A 24,851-nucleotide genomic window follows, 5' to 3' on the forward strand; every position below is an offset into this window, starting at 1 on the left:
TCAAATAAGCATATATATATGTGTATATATATATATATGTGTGTGTATATATATATATATACATATATATGTATGTATATATGCTTATTATATATATATATATATATATATATATATATATATATATATATATATATTCATATATATATATTCTTTTTAGCCCAGGTGGCATGGCTCAGTGGTTGAGCATCAACCTATGAACAAGAAATCACATTTCAATTCCTGGTCAGGGCACATGCCTGGGTTGTGGGCTTGATAACCAGTGTGGGGCATGTAGGAGGCAGCCGATCAATGATTCTTTGTCATCATTGATGTTTCCCTCTTCCTCTCTAAAATCAATAAAAATATCTATATGTATATAAAACCCTAATATGCAAATAGACTGAACAGTGGAACAACCCAACAACCGAACAACCCGTCATGTGCGCTGACCACCAGGAGGCATGCTCAGAACATGGTGGGCATCGGCAGCAGGTGGCAGAGCATGGAACATGGGGGGCGTTAGCAGCAGTGGGATGGTGGAGCAGGTGAGAGGGGGCACCAGACCAAGGCAGGGCGCTGTTCGTTGTCATCGGGGCAAGCCTCTGGTTGTTACTGAAAATTCTTTGTTCCCGCGAGCCGCAGTCTGGCCTAGCACTTGCACCTGCTGCCAGCCCGGCCCCGGCCCTGATTACCCCTCAGGGGTTCTCCATCTCTTCCTCCTCCTAAGGAGCATTATGGCCGGCAGCCGCTTCTTGCACCTGGCGCTTGCCCCAATCACTCTGGACCATCAGCACATTGGAATGGCGGTGGCAGGAGCAGGGCTGCCAGCAAACAGGGGACTGGGGGCGAGGTGGAAGGGTCTGGGTGGGAGCACAAAGGATGGGCAGAGACCCACCCCTGTACCCACCACAGTCTCATGGCCCACAGTTCCTTTCAAGGTGCACAAATTCATGCACTGGGCCCCCTACTATTAAAATAATAATTTTTAAAATGTTTATGATCTCTTTGGTGTTTTATTTTCCCCTCAGTGTGGTTAAGGTACTTAGTTGATATAAAGTTAGGCTCATTTGCTTTCAGTATTAGGTTTTCCCATTCCCGTTCTTATTGATTTTATTTTCTGAATATGAAGGACATTGATCCCAAAAGTCTCTAAACTAATCAGAAAGGAATACTCAGAGACATACAGCTCCCTCCTGATCCCCTTCTGCTCAATGTCTCACTCCTTGGAGGAAGCCATCTTCTTTGTTTTCCGGGTTATCCTTCTCCTGTTTCTTTTTGTAATGCTTAGCACATGTGCATCTATTTTTTTAGTAGAGGCTCAGTGCATGAAATTCATACACTGGAAAGGGGTCCCTCAGCCCACCCTGCACCCTCTCACAGTCCAGGACCCCTTGCTCCTTGCCACCTGCCTGCTCGCTGCTCCTTACCACTCAACTCGCTGCTCCTTAGCGCTACCATAAAGGTGGGAGAGGCTCCTGTCCTGAGCCTGGCATCTGGCTGAACAGCACTCTCTCTATGGGAGTGGACTGACCACCTGGGCCAGCTCCTGTGTTGAGCATCTGCCCCCTGGTGGTCAGTGTATATCATAGTGACTAATTGTTCTGATCATTCTGCCCTAGCAGTCACTTAGGCTTTTATTATATAGGCTAGAGGCCTGGCGCACAGGATTTGTGCACGGGTGGGGACCATGGCCTGCAGGGATGGGGCAACTGAGGGAGAGGCACTCATCCCAGTCAGCCAAGCAGCTGTGGACCTTCCCTCTGAGTGACTGCTCCCTGGTCTGGCATCTTCCCTGGAGCCAGAGCACTCGCCTCTCCAGGGGACCTAGCCAGGGCTAGGCCCAGGGACAATAGCCCTGAGAGGCAACAGAATAGACCTCAGTCTTGCAGTGGCCACGAACCCACCTCCCAGCCTCCAGGATCAGCTCTGCAAGCCCGGCAGTGGCACTGCATGGCCTGTGGGTGTCTGCAGGAGTCAACAGGGAATGAGGAGGAGCCTTGGGTGAAGAGGTGATGATCACAACCCAGGTTTCTGCCTATCAGCCCTGGGTTTGCAGCTGGAGCAACCGCTCATCCTAGTCAGCCAAGCTGCATTCCCACTGTGGTAGTGCACTAACCACCAGGGGGCAGCTCCTGAGTTGAGCATCTGGCCCCTGGTGGTTAGTGCGCATCACAGTGACTGGTCGACTGATCTGGTCATTCTGCCAATTCAGTCGCTGGGCTTTTATTATATAGGATTTTCCCTTCTTCATTATTCAAAAGTGCCAACCACACTGTATATTCTCTTTGCACTTTGCTTTTTCTACTTAACAATAACTTCTATAAATCATGCTACATCAGTTCACAGAGAACTGCCTCAATCTTTTTCAAGGCTGTATAATACTCCATAGTTTTAAAATTTGATGTAGTGAAATATAGCTTTGTCTTTATGCATTTGTGCCTTATTTAAGAAAGTTTCAGAAAATTTCCTACTACAAGGTCATTGGTCTTATATTTAATTTTCATGGTATTTGAATTTTGTTTTCACATTTACATATGTAAGACCTCTGGAAATGATTTTTCTCCTTTCAGAGTATATCATCTTCATATCCTTCACTTAAATGTGATAATTATCTCCATAAGGTGTTGCACATTTTTGTTAGTTTTACTCCCAGACACCTTTTCATTGTCATTATTCTGGTGAATTATATCTCCTTTGTCTCCAACTCATATTCTATTTGGTGATTGATAGGGATACTAGTGATTTATACAGGTGTCCCAAAAAATGTATGCTCACACTTTGAATAATTATAGAGGCAGTGTTTATTAAAATACATTTCATGTTTAAATTGAATAATTTTAAAGGCAGTGTTTATTAAAATACATTTCATGTTTAAATTGAATAATTTTAAAGGCAGTGTTTATTAAAATACATTTCATTTTCAAATTTAATTATAAAAGAAGCATTTATTAAGATACATTTAATTTTCAAACTGAATAATTATAAAGGCAGCATTTATTAAAAATACATTTCATTTTCAAATTGAATAATCATAAAGGCAGTGTTTACTAAAATACATGTCACTTTCAAAATTGAGCTATCAGCTGTGACAGCGTGTATACATGAGCTATCAGCTGTGACAGCGTGTATACATTTTTTGAGATCATTTCTCTGGCTATCTTGGTGCACTTTTTATTAATTTTATTAAGTTGCTCATTGAGTCTCCTCTTTTTTGTAATATAGAATGCATAATCCAATCATCCTCAAGTGGTGATCATTCCGTCTCCTTTTTGTAATTGCCATTCTGCTCATTTCCTTTTGCATTGGCTCGTCCTTCCAATGAGAGGCCAGCAGTGGTGCTGGTAGCAGGCAGAGGTAATGGGTCCTGCCTCAATTCCGGTGGCTGCTAGAGGGCTTTTGGTAGCTAATCTCCATTAGGTTACAGAAGTTGTCTTCTACTCTTTGTTTTACCTTTTTAAATATATATATATATATATATATATATATATATATATATATATATATATAATTTCAGAGAGGAAGGGAGAGAGATAGAAACATCAATGATGAGAAAGAATCCCTGACAGGCTGCCTCCTGCACACCCCACACCGGGGATCGAGCCTGCAACCCTGAACCAGAATCGAACTGTAACCTCCTGGTTCATAGGTCGATGCTTAACCACTGAGCCACACCGGCCAGGCTCTAGGCTTTGCTTAATAAGAATTCTCATCAGGTACAGGTGTTGATTTATTTCTAATCCCTTTTCTCTCAGGGCCCCAGGTGGAAAGGGTGAGGGCTGCAGGGAGACTTCCCTTTCCCTCACCAAACTCTGAGCTCCATGTCTGTGGTCCGGACCCCTAGCCCAGGCTAGCCAGAGTGGGAGCTCCATGAATGTCCGTGTTCTTGAACGATAACTACTATGTGCAGGCAGCGGGCTAGGATCTGAAGGTGCCTCAGGCAACCCCTGGTTCCCTGCCTTTGCAATAAAGGGAAATGAGCATCTCTCACCTGGAAAGAATCGAGGTTGTGAAGTAATGATGCTGACAGGAGCATCATTATTCACAATAATGGTGACAGGAGCGCTGATCAGAGCATGACTCTGGTCACAAAATTCAACACAGCAAAGGCACTCTCTCATGGCACCATCTTAGCCACACCATTCACCAATGTGAGCCTCAGTTTCCTAAAGGGTTCAGCAGTTTCCGGCATGAGTGCCACATGAGGCTTTGGCACGCACATGTTCCACTTCTATGAAACATTCTCCTGCCCCTGCTGCTCATCCTTCAGGTTTCACAGTCAAGGTCACCTGCTCAGAGCCCCTTCCCTGAGCCCACGTCTGTGAATCTCTATCCTGTTTGTTCACTTGGGAGCACTTCTCCCAATTCATGGTTTTCTAACTTGTAGGCGGGATCTTCTCCATTCTGGGGCTAGGCCTCAACATCCATGGGCAGACTGAGCGAAGGGAGGAGTGATGAAGAAGAAACGAGGTGAGCTGTGGGAAAGTGCCCAGCGCGGCATCTGCTAACAAAGTGCTCTTGGCATCTCTTTGTACCGTGAGGTCTGAATGGAATGTAAGTCTCGGAAAGTTGGTAACCAACGCGGTGGAATTGAGAGCATTTCCTGGCAGGATGGCTTTAACCACTTGATCATGTGGCTGTGGAGATGGCCCCCAGCCCTTCTTGGGGGACCCTGGCCTAGTCACGGAACTCTCTAAGTTAGAACACATGCCCCCATCAACCAAGCTGCCAATCGAGGACAGATCTTGTCACACTGGCTGCCCCTCCAGCCCCTGTTCTTGGAGCGGGACTAGCTGACTGAGGGCCAGTTCTCACCCGGGAGGCCTTGGGGCTTTGAAATAGAAGCCACTGCCCCAGCCAGTTTGGCTCAGTAGATAGAGCATCGGCCCACGGTCTAAAGGATCCTGGGTTTGATTCCTGGTCAAGGGCACATACCTCTGTTGCAGGCTTGATCCCCAGCCCGGGTTGGGGGCGCATGCAAGAGCCAACCAATTGGGGTGTGTGTGTGTGTGTGTGTGTGTGTGTGTGTGTCCCTCTCCCTTCAATCCTCTTTAAAAATAAAAAAATTAAAAAAAAACCAATGGAGCCAAAACTGGTTTGGCTTGGTGGATAGAGCGTTGATCTGTGGACTGAAGGGTCCCAGGTTCGATTCCGGTCAAGGACATGTACCTTGGTTGCGGGCACATTCCCAGTAGGGGGTGTGAAGGAGGCAGCTGGTTGATGTTTCTCTCTCATCGATGTTTCTAGCTCTCTATCCCTCTCTCCTCCTCTCTGTAAAAAATCAATAAAATATATTTTTTTAAATCAATGGGAAAAAAATATCCTCGGGTGAAGATTAACAAACCAAACAAAAAAAGAAAACAGAAGCCACCAAGGCAGGAGGTTCTGGAAATGGTGCCTTTCGGTGGAAAAGGGGTCAGCCAGGCTCTGGGAGGCTCTCAGGCCAGCGGGTGAGACAAAGGTGGCCCTTGGAGTGGTGGGTTGTCATCCTGGAGATGGTGCCTGTGGCAGGAGGGGCTCTCGGTCTGAAAGTCTCAAAGTTAAAGGCCTCAAACCTGGGAAAAGCAAAGGTAGCCAGTGGGGGTGCTGGCATGTTGGGTTATTTGATTCTTTTGAGAAAATGTTAGGGGCAGAGATAGACTATTGGGGACCAGCTAGAAGTATAAGAAATATGAATCATACTCTGTGAACCGTGATGGTTTTGTTCTGATTAAAGAAGGCACATTCTGCCCTAACCGGTTTGGCTCAGTGGATAGAGCATCTGCCTGCGGACTGAAAGGTCTCAGGTTCAATTCCAGTCAAGGGCATGGACCTTGGTTTGCAGACACATCCCCAGGAGGGTGTGCAGGAGGCAGCTGATCCATATTTCTCTTTCATCGTCGATGTTTCTGAATATCCTTCTCCCTTTCTCTCTGTAAAATAAATAAATAAATAAATAAATAAATAAATAAATAAATAAATAAAATATACTTTTAAGAAAATAAAGAAAGAAGGCACATTCTAACTTGGCTGAGAGCTGCATGCGGGGCCCGAGAGCCCATCCTCCCCACCCGGGAGCTGCCTGTTATCATGGAAAGATCAACAGCCCTGATGTAGAAATCAGAGCAGCCAGCCTTCTGTATATCCGCAGGCCTGTGGAAATTCCCAGCCTGCTTTACCTGTAAACTGCCCATTTGCCCTTTTCCCTGCTTCCCCATGGAACCTTCGTCCTTGTACCCAATATAAGCAGCTGGCTCATGGGGGACAGAGCAGGTTTTTGTGGGTGACCTGCTGCTCTCCACTACTGCCGGCAGTATTGGAATAAACGCTCATGTATGATTCACCCCTGTCTCTGCCGAATTGGGAGAGCAGTGACAGGCAGACCGGACCCACTGATTGTCCGGTTACAAAAAGATGTCACCTAGTCTCTCTGGGCCCCTTTCTTCCCAACTGGGGCACCCAGGAACACACAGAGAAGGCAGTCGCACTTCTCACTACTTTTCTGCCCCCGTGAGTCGCTCAGAGACCCTATCACCTGCCCTCCCCTAGGAGGGGGACTTGAAACTGGCTCTCAAGGCCCCAGAGCCTCAGGAGCCCAGAACTCCTCTCACAGCCCCGCTTTGCTGGGCATTGCAGCATGGGGTCCGGCCACCCTTCTGGTCTTACTTCATCAGGTCTGTGCTTTCAAGGAGCTGTCATGCTTTAGGCACCATGGAAACAGCTCCCTCCAACCACACATCCTGATTCAAGTCAGAAGGAGGCCCACCCTGACACTTGTGAGTTTTCCTGTCCTGGGCATGCATTTTTTAATATATATTTTATGGATATCATAGAGGAAGGGAGAGAGCTAGAAACATCAATGATGAAAGAGGATCATTTATCAGCTGTCTCTTGCGAGCCCACAACCCGGGCATGTGCCCTGACTGGTTCATAAGTCAAAGCTCAAACACTGAGCCACACTGGCTGGACTGGGCATGGATTTTTAAGGGTCTACTAACCTGTCATGGCCACCTTAGCATTCTCATTGGCCGAGATGGATGAGGGGAGCCACCCTGGACCTGATGTTAAAAACCCATCTTTCCTTTTGTCCTAGAAGTCTTTAAAAAGAAATGTCCCTGCTTTGGGACTCCATTACCCAAGTTCAAATGCGTGGAGCCACCTTGGGACAGACACCAGAAGTGACATGGAATGTCCATGCTTAGTTCCGATCTCAACGACAACGATAAGAATGTGCGAAGTCCACTCCCTATGCCCACCAGCTTGCCTAACATACAACACACTTGCACACATCAACCCCGGTGCCTGAGCCATTCCGTCACGTGGCCATATTCATGCTCAGGACCTCCCTGGGGCAGCCTCTTGCCCTTCTTTCTGCTTGTCTTCTCTTTCTGTCCTTTCCCACTGCAGCCTCCTCACTGGGGTGGGGGTTGGGGGGTGGGGGTGGGGAAAATCCAGAGAAGACCATTCCAGGTGATGTTCACAGAAGGGCATAAACCCACATGGTGCTCAGACCCACAGGCTGCAAAATAGCAGCAGACCCACACTTCCCAAAACAGAGGGCACTGATTTTATATAGGTGCCAGAGAGAAGGTGACTGACAATTGGCCTTGGGCCAAGGAATTAGGAACATGATCAAATTTTTTTTAATCCACACCAGAGGACATTTTTTCCATTGATTTTTTTTTTTTTTTTGAGAGAGAGAGAGAGAGAGGAGAAGGGAGAGAGAGGAGGGGGAAAGAGAAAAAGACGCACACATCTATTGGCTGCATCCCTCAAGTCAGGGAAAGGGACGAATCTGGTCAGGAATCGAATCCACAATCCTTCGGTCTCAGGGCCAACTCTCCAACCACTTATCACCCCAGCCAAGACAGAACACTTTCAAATTTTAAGCTACAGGGTTTTGTTCTAGAAGCACTGTTCATCAGAGCTCATTGGTCTGAGACCCGCAAGAGGAATGGCGCCGGAATGGCGCCGGCCTTTGTCCCAGAGAGAGCCAGTGACAGTTCATCAAATCCTTAGCTTCACTTGGATCAGCTCAGGGCCTGTTTACAAAAGGCAAGATGACTCAGATGGATTTGCAGACTGAAATTAAACCCCTGAAGCCAGGTCAGGCAGATGGCTCCTAAGTAACATGTGGATTTACCTGGGGCAACATCTGCCTGGCTGTCTCTATCTTGAAAATTACGCTGATCTTACAGGGGATTTGGTGCCTTTTAAGGACTGGAAACTAGATTCCAGCCTATTTGATGGCTCAGAAACCACCATGCCTCTCAATCAAGAAAAGTGAGGTGAAAATAATAATAATAATAATAATAATAATAATAACAACAACAACAACAGAAAGGTGAGCTTGGCAGGCTGGGCACGAGCCCTCGGCATGTGCTTTTTCTCACAAATCCCATCTCCCATGTCAGAGGAGTCGTCTGCTGTTGCCGTGGTGAATTGGTATTATACTGTGACCTTGATTCTGAACAGAAATGTACGTTGCCTTGACCATGATTACACAAAACGCGTTGTCTAGGCAACAGCACAGTTCTGAGAACAGGGAGGGCTGGATCATTCTTGGCTTTGCCTGGAAGCCACACAGGCTTACCTTGTACCCGGCAGGGTCTCAGCTTTCCTCAGGGGCCTCTCAGCTTCGGCTCAAGTTTATGTGTGTGACACACCAAGGCGGGGGGAGACAGAGACAGACAGAAAGGGGGGGGGGGCATTAGCACCTCTAGGGTGGGGGGGTTTCAAGGCCAGACTAGCTTCTGCAGCTGTTGACCGGAAGCGGAGGGGCTTGCAGCTCCCTCTCCCACTCTGACTGGGAGGCTGCGGTGAAGAGGACAACACTGGCCTCCTGCCCGGTCCCTTTCACCCAATGCAGTTCCAATGCTGGGGAAGCTGGGGGGTGGCCCTGGGGGAGGGCCCACAGGCTCTGGGAAATGGTGGCTTCTCAAAAAGGGTTCCTGGCTCCATCTATGAAAAGCTCCCCCCCAGCACTTCCTCCCTCTCACACACCCACTAAGTGCAGATTGACAGGAGAGCAGCTCGTTGGGGTTCGGGTCTACCTCTTTGCCACATAAATCCTGTGTACCCTCCAATCGGGCTTCCCAGATCAGCATGAAAGCAGCCTTGGCCTAGAAAGGCGTCAGCCAGGAGGGGTCCTACAAGCCTGTGGCCCCAGATGCCAGAGTGGGGCGGGGGGAGGCAGCTTCCAACAAGGCACACCGAGTGAGGCCCGAGCTTGCATTGACTTCCTGTCCATTGGTTTCATCATCTCCATGGACCAGGGCCCTTCCCTCTTACAACCTGACAACAGCCCACATTCAGAGCACGTCTTGCAGCCCCGATGGGCACATCTCCTGATCCACTACCCCATCCAATTGCCCAGGCTGCAAACCTGCACATCGTCTTTGATTCCCTCTCTTCCTTAACCACAAGCTCACACCCTTGCCAGCCTGTCAGGAACTCTCATTATTTCAACCCCTCAGTGCACCTGAGTCTAGCCACCCACCCCTCTCCATTCTCCCTGCTGCTACTTGCTGGCCAGGCCCCACCCTCACTCTATTTAAACAGCTATCTGTGGAAGGATGGGAGGGGTATGGGAAATACTTCTCAAATATATGAGAGAGAGAGAGAGAGAGAGAGAGAGAGAGAGAGAGAGAGAGAGAGAGAGAGAGAGAGAGATTGCCATGAGGGAACTAGCAAGTAAAAGAGAGGATATATGCACGTGGAAGTGAGTCAAGTATTCCAGAAAAGACCAGAGACAAGATTAAATCCACCCCATATCCCAGCACCCAGAAACCTCCATTGTCGACATTGCCCCAAACCTAGGTGGGAGAAGATAGAAAGTATAGACAGTCAGGAATGGGTAGGTGAAATGAAACTATTTCTCCAAAATTGGATCATCCCGTATACTCATGAAAAAGCCAGACTCAAAAGGCTAGATAGCCTATGGGTGTATTCATATGAAATGTGCAGAATGGGCAAATCCTGACACAGAAACAGATCAACTGTTGCCAGGGGCTAGGGAAGGAAGGATGGGGAGTGCCTACAGATGGCCATGAGGTCTTCTTTTGGAGCAATAAAAATGTCCTAGGAGCCCTGGCAGGTTTTTCTCAGTGGTTAGGGATCAACTTGCAGACCAAAGGGTTGCAAGTTCAATTCCCAGTCAAGAGCTCATACCTCAGTTGCAGGCTCCATCTCCTGGTAAGGTACGAATGGGAGGCAACCAATCAATATGTCTCTCACATTGATGTTTCTCTCTCTCCCCCATCCTCATTCCTCTCTTCCATTCTCTCTAAAAATGATAATAATAATAATAATAATAATAATAATAATAATAATAAGTCAATGAAAAAAAATATCCTAGGATAAAGATAAATAAATTAATTAATGAAAAAGTCCCAGGAGGAGGTAATTATATAATAATAATTGAACAACTCAGTGAATATACCAAACACACCAAATTGTACCTTAAAAGGGTGAACTTTATGGTATGTGCATTATATCTCAGGGGAAAATAATGGATCATTATATATATACATTGTGTTTAATCTGGAGTATGGCACTCATTTTATTTGATTCTGACAAAGAAAAAGAAACTGGAAGAAAACTTTCACAATTGTTGAATGAGTAATAAATGTTTCTTCACAAGAAGTATTAGTTCCTAAAAGATCCACAAAAGTTAACGAATGAAACGACAAACAATGCTGTCATCTCAGTGATGTTTATTTCTCTCTTCTAATTCTTTTCTGAGTTCAGCTGCCTCCCGTTCATTTTCTTCTGGGTTTTATTTTTATTTATTTTTTTTGTTAATTCTCACCTGAGTATATTTTTCCCCCATAGATTTTTAGAGAGAGTTGGAAGGGAGGGGAAAAGATAGAGAAACAATGATGTGAAAGAGACACATCCATTAGTTGCCTCCTGCACGCGCCCTGGCTGGGGCCAGGATTGAGCCTGCAACCAAGGTATGTGCCCTTGACAGGAATTGAACACAGGGCCCTTCAGTCCACGGGCTGATCACTGATTATTAAAAAAAATAATCCCTGCTGAAACCGGTTTGGCTCGGTGGATGGAGCGTCGGCCTGTGGACTGAGGGATCCTGGGTTTGATTTCGGTCAAGGGCATGTACATTGGTTGCAGGCACATCCCTGGTGGGGGGTGTGCAGGAGGCAGCTGATCGATGTTTCTCTCTCATCGATGTTTCTAACTCTCTATCCCTCTCTCTTCCTCTCTGAAAAAATCAATAAAATATATTTTTAAAAATAATCCCTTCTTTTAACTCTACATCTCTTCTTTAAATTCTCTTTTGTTTTGAGAAATCGTGTTTTCTGGAATTTCCTCATGTCTGTGGAGGGTTTTTTTTTTTTGTTTATTTGTTTTGCTTTGTTTCTGGTCTATTGCCTTCCTGTATTTCTGTTTAATTCCCCTAGCAATGTGCTTTTCATCTGCTGTTTGCCTCTCTTTTCTCCCTATCGTATCATTTGTTTAACTGTTGCCAATTTGTGCGTGGGACCCACACTGAGTTGTTAATTTCGCCAACTTACCCACTGAGTCTCCCACTTCCACGCTATCTGACTGGCCTCCCGCGTGACATTCCACTGCCCCCAGGGCCTGTGTCCTTTTTGTTTTGTATTTTTCTCTGGCTTTCCAGACTGTGGCCCTTGGCTTTGGGGAGGTCTGATTCGTGCTTCAGTTCTGAGGAGGCATCGCTGGCCTGGCTGGCCCCCCACCCCAGTGCAAACAGGGAGGCATTTGACTGGAGAGCTTCCTAATTTGTGGTTTGGGGTTCTAGCTGTTTCCAATGCTGTTTTTCTCTTTGAAGCGGTGTTTGAAAGCAGTCCAGCCCATCGTTTCTCTGTATAATGAGAGAGGAAAAGAGCCCCAGGCCTGGAAGGAATTTCTCAAAGTCAGTATCTTTCTCAGGCAGCTAGGATTTAGGCAAGAGCACAGAGTACCCCAGTTCCACCTGCTCCCGGGCAAAGCCAATCACTGGGGAGCTTGGGACTGGAAAGGGGCCCCAGCTTGGGAGGCCAACCCAGACAAGGGCTAGGCTGGGAAGGCCTGGCCCATCTGAGCTGAGAGCTGCTCTGGGGGGAGGAAGACAGGCACAGGCTGTGGTGTGCCTGCTAATTGCGGTTCCTTTCAAAGCAGAACCCACTCCCTGAGTAATATACACTGAGTGGCCAGATTTTAATGATCTCTGAACACATAATAATCTGGCCACTCAGTGTATATCCTATATAATAAAAGGCTAATATGCAAATTGTCCCCTCCACCAGGAGTTCGACCAGCAGGCAGGCCGGCCAACTGCACATGTCCCCTCCCCCTGGTCAGGCTAGCCGGACCCTACCCATGCATGAATTCATGCACCGGGTCTCTTAACACACATACACACACACACACACACACACACACACACACACACACTGAGTGGCCAGATTATTATGCATTCAGAGATCATAATAATCTGGCCACTCAGTGTAGACGATGCACACCATGGGGATGACACCCTCAGACTCTCAGTCGATCGGGGCAATTGCTGCTTCTGGGTCTGTAGTCAGCAGGGCTGGTGCAAGGGATGCAGAGACCACCAAGAAGTGGAGCGGTGAGTAAGGACGAACTGGGAGCCACATGTGTGTCCCACACCTCAAATCTGGGTGATGCAGTGGCCTGTAGGATGTGGGAGTCCATCCTCTCGGAGGTGTACTTGAGCAGTCCCAGAACTTGGAGACAACAGGAGGAAGTGGCTCAGTGGTTGAGTGTTGACCTATGAACCAGGAGGTCATGGGTTCAATTCCCAGTGAGGGCACATACCCAGGTTGTGGGCTCAATCCCCAGTGGGGGGTGTGCAGGAGGCAGCTGATCAATAATTCTCTAAAAATCTTTGATGTTCATATCTCTCTCTCTTTCTCCCCCTTCCTCTCTGAAATCAATAAAAAAAATTTTTTTAATAAATAATTTTAGCCCTAGCCGGTTTGGCTTAGTGGATAGAGAGTCTGCCTGCGGACTGAATGGTCCCAGGTTCAATTCCAGCCAAGGGCATGTGCCTGGATTGCAGGCTCCATCCCCAGTAGGGAATGTGCAGGAGGCAGATGATCAACGATTCTCTCTCATCATTGATGTTTCCCTCTATTCCTCTCCCTTCCTCTCTAAAATAAAAAGATATTTTTTAAAATAAATAAATAAGTTTATAAAGACCCTGCTTCATTTCTCCCTTCCAAATTTCATGCAAATTTGCCCTGTGATCAACCTTAGCCTGGAATTGTAAAGAGCGGGGAATTCTGGGATAAGTAGTTGCAGCTTAACCCAATGGACACAATACACTTGACATGCGCCATCCTTCATCTGGGGATGCCTCTCAGCTTCCTCCACCCTACCCCACCACCCCTCGGTGTGCACCTAAGGACATTCACCTTATGCTTTAGAAGTGCACATGTACCCTCAGCTCCCCGAGTCCCCCGCAGCCTGGTGGGTACTGGAGGTAAGGGCCAGGCACTGGCAGGCAGGGCTGAGGGGAGCTTCTCGGGCTGGCAGTAGCTGAACACGAGCTCCTGATGCAGCCCCGTTGGCAGGATCTGCCGGAGTCCCAGGAGTCTAGAATGCTCCAGTTGGAAAAAGAGACAACTTACACAATGATTATGCAAGTTGCCCATCGCGTGAGTGGGTTTGTGCTGCCTCTCCAGCCCTAAACCTTCAGAAGGACTGGGCTCTGGGGCCTGCGAGGTGGCCACTGGGGCACAGGTTCACCAAGCTCTCTCTCAAGGCCACGTGAGCGCGAATCCCCGCTCACCCAGAAGGCATTGGCTCCCTGGGGACCTGGCAGCTGAGAGAGTGTCTGGAGCCTGCTCTGGGGGACTTGTCCTCCAAAGTCCACTGTGGGCACTGGAATGGAATGTGTTCTCAGAATTAAGACTTTGCAAGTGCTTGTGGGGGAAGTATTGAAGGCCAAATCCCAAGTGCCTCCTAAGGGGCAGGCACCATGTCACCACATCCAGCAACCAACAGGCCTTTCTTTCTTTTCTTTTTTTAAAAAATTCTTTATTGTTTAAAGTCTTACATATAGTATTATATGTCTCCTTTTTCTCCCACTGATCTCTCCCCAGCCACCCCCACCCCCCAGGGCACATGTGTCAAACACAAGGCCCTCGGGCCAAATCCGTCCCGCCAGGCCTTGCAATGTGGCCCGCACCGCGCTGTCATCACTGCACTCCGCTGCGTTTCCATCACAATGACAGTTTATGACTGTTCAGTAAACCATTCGGCCCGCGATTTAGGCTGGATTTTAGATTTTGGCCCCTTCTCTGATTGAGTTCGACACCCCTACCCCAGGGCATGCCCTTACCCCCCTAGTGTTTGTGTCCATTGGTTATGCTTATATGCACGCATACAAATCCTTTGGTTTCTCTCTTACCCCTCCCCACCCCCACCATTCCCCTGCCTTCCCTCTGAGGTTTGATGGTCTGTTCATTGCTTCTCTGTCTCTGTCTGATCTATTTTTGTTCATCAGTTTATGCCTTTCATTTTCCAGGGGCCACTATGTAGCAGGAACCCAGCGGTCATTTGGTGAATACTGTGTCCCCCTCTAAAGATGGGAGCTGGGCTGGGATGGGAATGGGCATGGGGCTGGGATGGGGCGCCAGCAGAATCTGCACTAGGCTTCAGGGAGGTCCATGCACCTGCCCAGCCACCACTCCCTGTGCCAGCCGGGAATCTGGTCCCACGGGCTGGAAAAGATGTGGCAAGTGGGGTGGAAGGGTTCCCACTCCTCGGGGCTCTGCCAGCTGCCCTGGGCTACAGGCAGGGACAGGGAGGGCCTAGAGTGACATGCACTTGGGCTGCAAGCAGGAAGGAGGACACAAGAGGAAGAATGAGAAGGAAAGGTGAAAGGCACTGTCAAGGCCTGTTGGACGTCCCTGACCATCCCATCTGGGACATAAGCTTCGGGGAGTGGGGACAAGGCGAAAAATCGGGACAGGGGCTCCCCCAGCAACCAGTCTGCTCGGCCCCCTGAGTTGGTCAGCGTCAGGGTATATGCTCTTCCTCAGTTCATGGGGAAGAAGGAAACTCCTGGGGGTCTCAAGCTCTGATCAGAGGAGATACAGACTGAGAGAGAAACCACCTTGCCCAACTTCCTCTCTAACATACACATTCATACATATACATAAGCCACACACACACACACACACACACACACAAGCCACATACGCACACATGCATACATATAAGTCCCCCACATACACATACACATAAGCCACACACACATATGCATACACATAAGCTCTCTACACACACACCCATACACATAAGCCACACACACACACACACACACATACACATAAGCCACATACACACACTTAGGCATACACATAAGCTACACACACACACACACACACACATAAGCCACACACACACACACACATACACATAAGCCACACACACACACACACACACATACACATAAGCTACACACACACACAGCCATACACATAAGCCACACACATACATACACATAAACCCCACACACCCATACACGTTAAGACACACACATGCATATACATAAGCCACACACACACACATAAGCTACACACATATGCATACACATAAGCTCCCTACACACACACCCATACACATAAGCCACACACACACACACATATACACATAAGCTACACACACACACTTAGGCATACACATAAGCTACACACACACACACACACACACACATAAGCTACACACACATATGCATACACATAAGCTCCCTACACACACACCCATACACATAAGCCACACGCACACACACACACACATATAAGCCACACACACACACATATGCATACACATAAACCCACACACCCGTACACGTTAAGACACACACTTAAGCATACACATAAACCCCCACACACAAACACCCATACACATAAGACACATACACACACACTTAGGCATACACATAAGCTACACACACCCATACACGTTAAGACACACACACATGCATACACATAAGACACACACGCACACGCACACACATGCACACACATACACACACATACTGAAGCTTTGTCCTGACCCACCCTTCCCCTATCCCAGGGCCTCCCCTTCCCTCTCACAGGTTCCTCTCTCCCCCTGACCGGGAGCACCCAGCCCACAGGAGTCTGCAGGTCGGGACCAACTTTATCTGTGCCTGGGATGACTTCTCAGGCAGACGGTGTACCCTGCTGCTCACTCCAGGTGGGAGCTCCCCTCTCTCCACCAGATGAGCTACCCCTCCAACCCAGTCCCAAGAGAAAACAGCAAAGTCCTACCCACCCTGACCCTGTCCCCCGAGGGCCCCACATCTGACATTCCTGGGACCTGCTTTCCCTCAGACCTGCCCTGCAGGCACTAGGCACTGCATTCCCGAAACCCAGGCTTATGTGTATGGGGGGGGGGGGGTTTATTTGTATGCATGTGTGTGTGTGTGGCTTATGTGTATGTGTGTGTGTGGCTTATGTATGCGTGCATGTGTGTATATGTGGCTTATGTGTATGGGTGGGGGGGGGGGGCTTATGTGTATGAATGTGTTCTTTTGGCAGGTGTTACTGGGACGCTCTGTACCGCCCCAATCTTTAGCCATCACATCTCACTGTGGCTGCTGAAAGCTCAGAGGGAAATCAGCTGAAGGATGGCGGGTGGCTCGTGGGTGTTCAGGGACGCTGGAGAGCCAGGCTTAGAGAACAGGGTCTGCATCATGGCAAAATGCTGGGCAGGCTCCCTCCCCTGACTGGCACACACACACAGACACTGTGCTTTGCATCGCCAATGTGGGACTCGGGTGCTGCCAGGAGAACCATGGCTATCACTGCTCCCCAGGTAACAAGCCTCACTGCCCCTGCTGTCAGTCACCACCCAGGTCCTGCCTCTTCCTCTCTCTGGGCCCAGATCCAGTGGGCAGCAAGTGCATTTGATTGACCTACCTGGTCACGTGCCCACATCCTAGCTGCAAGAAAAGATGGGAGAACACAGACCCAGCCTTTTCTGCTCCTCTCATGGGAGGTGGGGCTCAACCTCATAAAGTGGCAACTTCTGGAGCCAGAAGGAAGGAGTGTCCACTGGGCACGCCTAAATGTTCCAGCAGCTTCCCACTGCCTTTAACATGAACCCTGACCTCCCTCCCCTGAATGTTGCCCCTTCAGAGAGCAGCCTTTCCCGGGTACCCTCCACTATGCAGCTCAGTAACCTAGTCTTTTCTTGTCCTTGGGAGCAATTCTTTTAAAAAAATTATATATATATATATATATATATATATATATATATATATATATATATATATATATTATATATATATATATTTTTTTTTTTTCAGGAAGGGAGAGATAGAAGTATCAATGATGAGAGTGCCGAAACCTTTTTTGGCTCAGTGCATAGAGCATCGGTCTGCAGACTAAAAGGTCCCAGGTCCAATTCCGGTCAAGGGCATGTACATTGGTTATAGGCATATCCCCGGTGGGGGGTGTGCAGGAGGCAGCTGGTCGATGTTTCTCTCTCGATGTTTCTAGCTTCCTCTCTGTAAAAAAGTCAATAAAATATATTTTTTTAAATGAGAATCATTAATCAGCTGCCTCCTGCACATCCCCCACTGGGGATCAAACCCACAACCCACATGTGCCCTGACCAGAAATTGAACCTGTGACCTCCTGGTTCATAGGTCAATGCTCAACCACTGAGCCACACCAGCCGGGCAGAGCAAGTCTTTTTGCAGGTGTAAGTGCTATGGATAAGGTAGTACCCCCTCTCCCAGAAACCTCAAAGGTGTCTAGAGTTTCCGAGTTGCTCAGTAAGTGCCATCATTTTTGTTCCGTGGTGATATTTTCACATTTTAGGATAGTACAAATTAAAATGCACTTGGGGCGTTTACAAAAGTCTTAGCAGTCTAATCCTGGTTTCTCAGCAAGTATGCTATGGGGAATGAGTTCTTCATTCCGTGGCCCTACCTCACACATCACACACACTTCCTTAGCAGCCCTGAATCCCAGGCACTCGAGGCCAGTGGCTCCTTCCCTCTCGTACCCATTTTCAACAGACGAAGGGGTCAGGACTATCCCAAGACAAGGACGAGTGGGTAGAAACCCAAAACTTTATAATTCACCCTAGGCCTGTGGTCGGCAAACTGCGGCTCTTGAGCCACATGTGGCTCTTTGGCCCCTTGAGTGTGGCTCTTCCACAAAATACCACTGCCTGGGTGAGTCTATTCTGAAGAAGTGGCGTTAGAAGTTTAAGTTTAAAAAATTTGCCTCTCGCCGGGACCGGTTTGGCTCAATGGATAGAGTGTCAGCTTGAGGACTGAAGGGTCCCGGGTTCGATTCCGGTCAAGGGCATGTACCTTGGTTGCGGGCATATCCCCAGTAGGGGGTGTGCAAGAGGCAGCTGATGGATGACTCTCTCTCATCGATGTTTCTAACTCTCTCCCTTCCTCTCTGTATAAAATCAATAAAATATATTTTAAAAAATAAAATAAAATTAAAAAATTGCCTCTCAAAAAAGAAATTTCAATCGTTGTACTGTTGACTAACAAGTTTGCCGACCACTGTCCCAGGCTGACAGTCTAAGTACCCACCCTCTCCTCTCCCTGGGTTTCCCCAAGGGTGCTCAGCAGGAATCCTTTCCTGGCCCCCAAGCCCACCCCCAGCAGACCCTTCCCTCACTGCCCTCAGCAAAACTCAGATGAAAGTTTGAACAACATTTATTGAAAAAAAGAAATATTTGTTGAAACCATTGAATAAAGAGGATGATAACAAAGGGGAACTTCGAACAGCCACTAGAGTACATAGTTCACATGCCCTCCTCCTGATGTCCCGGATGAGGTACCTCAGCTTCTCCCATACACGGCCCTCCCACCACAGTCTCCCTCCCTGAGGGCCCCACGATGGATCGGTCTTTGCAGGATAATGGACACTGGTGTTGTCCACTCACTGCAGGGCTCCCTCCCTCCTCTGGATGACATGCTGGGGCCTAGGTCTGCCCTATGACCAGCACAGGACAGACACAGGACACTGCGAAACACAGCAAGGGACACTCCACTATGCTGAGGAAACTGAGTCACAAAGAATCAGAGCGCAGTGTCCGTGGAGCCTCCAGCAGCCGCCTTCACTCCCTGGTTCGCTTCTTCCAGGGGTCACTGGATGAGCACTGGTCAGACCTTCGCCGATCCTTCCCGCCTTCTCCTGGGCCTGGGCACAGGGTCTCCGAGGTGGGTGATGTTGGCGGTGGGGAGGGAGAAAACTGCTCAGAGAAGAACACACACATTTCCACAAGCACAAGCAGCGGTTGGCTTAAATCTACATCGAGAAAGCAGAGGCTGAGCTCACGACACTGGACGAGAGCTGGCAGAGCCGTGGCTGGCAGTGGGGCTCACAACACGTGCCGGGGCTGAGAGGTGGCCGCCCCAGGAGGTAGGCCAGGACATCCACCTGGGTTGACACACACCTGGTGATTTGGCACAGGCACCATGACTGGTGTGTGTGTTGGGGGGGTCACTATAGAGCCTACAGAGAAACAGGGTGAGGGCTGCCTGGGGGATGGCAGATGGGGGTACCAGAGGCTAGCACCCTTTTAATGGTTCCTAACATTTCCCAGTCCAGGGCAGGTGTCAGACGTATTCAGTGCCCCTTACTTGGACTGGGATGGCTGCCCAGAGGTGTCAAAGTGGGCAAGGTTTGGGGCTGGATGTGGTAATACTATGCGGGGGCACCTCTCCCCGTCTCTTTGGTATCACAAATGGTCATCTTGGTGACTTGGAAGGGCTGGTGGTGGTGGTCAGGGCCCCTTGGGAGTAGTGGGGAGGCCAGGGGGCAAGGCAGACCCTTCCCTGGGCCTTGCTCCCCATGAGGGGTGAGGTGGCCTTCCCCTGCCTCCAGGGCTCTGCTGCCCCAGAGAACAGGAGGCCACCGGGCCCTCCACGCTTACTCGAAGGAGGGCTCGGGGGAACTCATCTCCCCAGACCCGTCCTCACTTCCTGACTCCTCTGGGATGGGCATGAGCCCCTCCTGGCGAGGCTTCTCAGCCTCCTCATCTTCTTCCTGGAGCAGGCCCTCTGGGTCAAAGCCAGGACCGCCTGAGCCCACCCCCAAAGCAATGCCCATGTGGGCAAGGGAGGGCCCTGCCTGACCTAGACCTGCAGGAGCCAGAACATTCTCATCTCCCTGAACGGCAAGGGAGGCCTCGGGGGCAGGGTCTGCCCCGGTGTCATCACCGGTTTCAGGAGCAGCCTCATCAGGATCGGCAGTGGCAGGATCCGTCTCAATGGCCACTGCATCTTCCTCGAGAATGTCAGCCAGGGAGGCATCTGCAGAGGCCTGGCTAACATCTTCAAAAGCTACAGAGTCCTGGTCGTCTTCACAGGCTAGAGAGGCCTGGGCACGTTCACGGATTACAGCGGCGTGGGCAAGTTCACAGGCTACACAGGTATGGACATATTCACCGGCTAGAGGCGCCTGGGCACCTTCACGGGCTAGAGAGGCCTGGGCATCTTCACGGGCTCGAGCGGCCTGGGCACGTTCGCAGGCTAGAACGATCTGGGCACGTTCACGGGCAAGAGCGGCCTCGGCCTCTTCATAGGCTAGAAAGTACTGGTCACCTCCATAGGCTACAGCGCCCGGGGCACGTCCACAGACTGGACAGACATGGGCACCTCCCCGGGCTAGAGCAGCATGGGCTTCTTCACAGGCTCGAGCGGCCTGAGCATCTTCACAGGATAGAGCGGCCTCGGAAGCAGACAAATCTCCAATGTCTATCCAGGACCCTTCTTCCATTGGAAACTGCTGCCGGCTAGTAGTTGGAGTGGCCTCCCATGCCTCTGACTCCCGAATGAGCCGGAGCATCCCCAGGAAGCCAGGTGGTCTCCTTTCCAGGCGCATTCTTCTCAGCTTGTTCCAGAGTGTCTCGTTGGGACGGGCCCGCATCAGCACCTGCCTGGCACGCACCTGGTCTGCAGTGGAGGGTTGGATGGCCCCCTTCTCCAGGGCCGCCTGCAGCAGGCCTTCCAGGCGCATCACGTAGGCAAAGAGAGTTTCCTGGGGCCGCTGGGCACAAGTCATGAATCTCAGTCTCGCGGTTGTTCGAGTGTCCTTGTTCCCGAACACCTGAATCAGGGTCGCCAGGCAGTCTTGCACGGCAATGTCGGGATTTTCATCTATGAGTCTACTCACGAGATCCAGCGCGGGCCCTTGCAGGCTCTCTACCAGCCGCCGCCGCCGCTCCCTTTCCGATATGTGGCGCCACAGGTACAGCATGTCGTTGGCGTGGTCCAGCCAATTCTCGAAGGACTCCTGCTCGTGGCCTGGCTCTTCCATGCCCGAAAAGGATCTCAGTTCCTGGTAGGCCATATTTTCCAGCAGAGGCTGCAGGGCCTGCCTCCATTGCTCATTCCAGGCTCCTGCCTGTCCTGGGGCTCCTGCCATGCCTACAGCTTCCTCATCTGAAGACCCTGCCTCGCCTGCGGCTCCTGCCATACTCACAGATCCTGCCATGCCTGCAATTCCTGTGTCACCTGAAGCTCCTTCTTCATCTGATTCTTCCTCTTCATCGTCATCTCCTAGCTCACCGATAGCTATATCCTCACCTACAGCTATATCATGACCTGCATATCTAACCTCCCCAGCAGCTACATCCTCTCGTGCAGCCATTTCCGCACATGAAACTACATGCTCACCTGCAGGTATACCCTCATCTACAGCTACATCCTCACCTGCAGGTATATCCTCATGTACATCCATGTCGTCACCTGCAAGTATATCCTCACCTACAGCTGCATCCTCATATACAGCCATATCCTCACCTGAAGCTACATCCTCACGTGCAGCCACATCCTCACCTACAGCTACATTCTCATGTGCAGCCACATCCTCACCTGCAGCTCCTTCCTCGCCTGCAATTTCTTTATCACCTGCAGCTCCTTCCTCGCCTGCAATTTCTTTATCACCTGCAGCTCCTTCCTCGCCTGCAATTTCTTTATCACCTGCAGCTCCTTCCTCGCCTGCAGCTTCTCCCTCACCTGCAGCTCCTTCCTCGCCTGCATCTCCTTCCTCAACTGCAGCTCTTGCCCCATCTGCCCTGCCAGCCACTGCTGGCCTCGGGGGCTGTGCAGGGAAATCTGGTCTATCCTGTGAGTCAGCGTCAGGAACCTGGGGCAGGAAGACCACAGTCCAGGGTCCCCCCCTGCCTGGAATTTGTCGGGGGATCAAACTTCTGTTTAAATACTCAGTGAACTCAACCAAGGCCACTCTAGACCGGAGCTCCCTTCTGAAGATCTTGCCCAGCACTCGGTACCTGCCCAGGGGGCTCAGTGCAGCCCCCACCGCCTCCTGGAATTCCTCCTCCTCACAGTCCTCTGGGATGCCCAGGATGAGCAGAGAACGCTGTGCGTTCACGGCCATCAGGCCACACCAGTCCCGCAGGATGGTCAGCGCCATCGACAGCATTGAGGATCTGAAGGGTGGGGAAAAGTGACTGATCAAAAGTGTGCAGGATGTGGCAATGGGTCTTTGTTCGGGGTCAAAGGGAAGAGAATCATGTTTGTGCTACACAGCCCACCCCACTGCCCTGTGCGCCGCCCAGCAGAGGCCTAGAGCACCTCCCCTCCGCTGTTCTATTTGTAGATTTCAAGGAACATTTTTAAAAAATCAACAAACTTACAAGATACAATCCTCGTCGTACCCCAGAAATGAAATTGAGCAGTGGGGTGGGCTGGCTGACTGTAGCGGAGCTCAGAGGCTCTTCACAGAGCGAGCTGGAGATGAATGCCAGAGGACGTGGATCTCAGCTAAAGGACAGTAGACACAAACAAGAGAAAGCATATATCGTGCTCATGGGTTGGAAGAATTAACATCATTAAACTGTGCACGCTACCCAAAGCAATTTATAGATTCAACACAGTCCCTATTAAAATACCAGCAGCATATTTCGCAGATCTAGAACAAATACTCCAAAACCCGAATAGCCTCAGCAACAATGAGAAAGAAGAACAAAGCTGAAAAGATCACAATACTGGATATCAACTAGGGGAGGCCAGGGGGAGGTCAGCGGGGGGAAAAGAAACATATGTACTACTCTTTGTAATACCTTAATAAAATTTTTTAAAAATGGATAAAACCATAAAAATCCTAGAGCAAAACCATTATAATCAAAACAGCCTACTACTGGCACAAAAACAAGTATATAGATGAATGGAACAGAACAGAGGACCCAGAAATCAACCCTTGCCAATATGGAAAGTTAATATTTGACAAAGGAAGCAAGGAAGTCTCTTCAATAAATGGTGCTGGACAATGAAATACTATGCTGCGCTAAAAAAGAATGAATTCCTACCATTTGCAACAGCATGGATGGAACTGGACAGCATTATGCTAAGTGAAACAAACCAGCCAGAGAAAGATAAATATCACATGATCTCACTCATTTATGTAATATAATGAACAACATAAACTGATGAACAAAAAGAGTCTAGAGACAGAGAAACATTGATCAGACCATCAAACCTCAGAGGGAAGGTAGGGGAGGGTGAGGGTAAGGGGGAGAGAGCAACCAAAGGACTTGTATACATGCATATAAGCCTAACCAATGGACACAGACAACAGGGAAGTAAGGGCATAAGTGGGGGGCTTGGGGGGTGATGGGGGAATAAGGACACATATGTAACACCTTAATCAATAAATAAATTTAAATTTAAAAAATAAAATAAATAAATGGTGCTGGGAAAATTGCACAAGCACATGCAAAAAAATTTTTTTGAAATTAGACCACCAACTTACACCATACACAAGAATATATTCAAAAATCTAATTGGGGGATAAGGACACATATGCAAAACCTTAATCAATAAAAAATTAAACAAATAATTTAAAAATAATATATTCAAAATGGATAAAACCAAGAAGCATCAAAAACACTGTTAAACTACAGCAGGAAGTTAGAGGAGGAAGGGGGGGACGGTTGGTAAGAGATCAACCGAAGGACTAGTATGCATGCATATAAGCAGAACCAACACTCAAAACACTGGTGGCGAGGGGAAGAGGGCTAGGGCGGGGGGGGGGGGGGGGGGGGGGGGGCGGGGGCGGGGGGGGGCGGGGCGGGGCGGGGCGGGGGTAGGGGAGGCCAAGGGAAGTCAGTGGGGGGGGCGGGGGGAGAGACATATGTACTACTATTTGTACCTTGAACAATAAAATTTTTAAAAATGGGTAAAACCATAAAAATCGTAGAAGAAAACATAGGCAGCAAAATCTCATATAGCAGTTTTTTCAGCAATACATCTCCTAGGGCAAGAGAAACAAAGGAAAAAATAACAAATGGGACTACATCAAACTAAAAAGCTTCTTCACAGCCAAAGAAGCCATCAACCAAATGAAAAGGGAATCCATTTATGGGACAACATATTCAGCAATGATATATCTGATAAGTGGTTAATTTCCAAAATATATAAAGAATTCATAGAACTAACACAACACCAGGAAGACAAACAGTCCAATTAAAAAATGGGCAAAGGATCTGAATAGATATGTTTCCATAGTGGACATACAGAAGGCCAATAAGCATAAGAAAAAATGCTCAGTGTCACTAATCATCAAAAAGATGCACAAAATAGGTTTTTTTTTTCATATTGGAGTTTTATTAAATCTATTAATCTCTGTCTTTTAACTGGGTCATTTAACCTTTTTACATTTAATGCAGTTGATTGGTTTTAATTTACCATCTTACTATTTGTCTCACATATTTTTGTTCTCCCTTCTCCGTTTCTGACTTCTCTGTTGCATTCATTGAGTATTTTTAAAATTTATTTGTCTTTATTATTGATGGTATGACAGATATCCCTCGTTTTCTTCCATTGCCCCCCTCAACCTGGTCCTGCTCCCCCTCAGGCTTTCACCCCAGTATTG

At 48.8% G+C, this 24,851-nt stretch overlaps 1 protein-coding gene across 1 annotated transcript; it reads right to left on the reverse strand.

Moving 5' to 3' along the window:
* Nucleotides 1–19,639: 19,639 nt before the first annotated feature.
* Nucleotides 19,640–22,399, reverse strand: PNMA6E (PNMA family member 6E). Its single transcript, XM_045578702.1, has one exon. It carries the CDS (start codon nt 22,389–22,391, stop codon nt 19,884–19,886), a length of 2,508 nt encoding a protein of 835 aa, XP_045434658.1. The 5' UTR covers nt 22,392–22,399; the 3' UTR covers nt 19,640–19,883.
* Nucleotides 22,400–24,851: the final 2,452 nt, after the last annotated feature.

The sequence above is a fragment of the Pipistrellus kuhlii genome, unplaced genomic scaffold (assembly GCF_014108245.1).
Source record: "Pipistrellus kuhlii isolate mPipKuh1 unplaced genomic scaffold, mPipKuh1.p scaffold_m20_p_100, whole genome shotgun sequence".
NCBI classification, from domain to species: Eukaryota; Metazoa; Chordata; class Mammalia; order Chiroptera; family Vespertilionidae; genus Pipistrellus; species Pipistrellus kuhlii.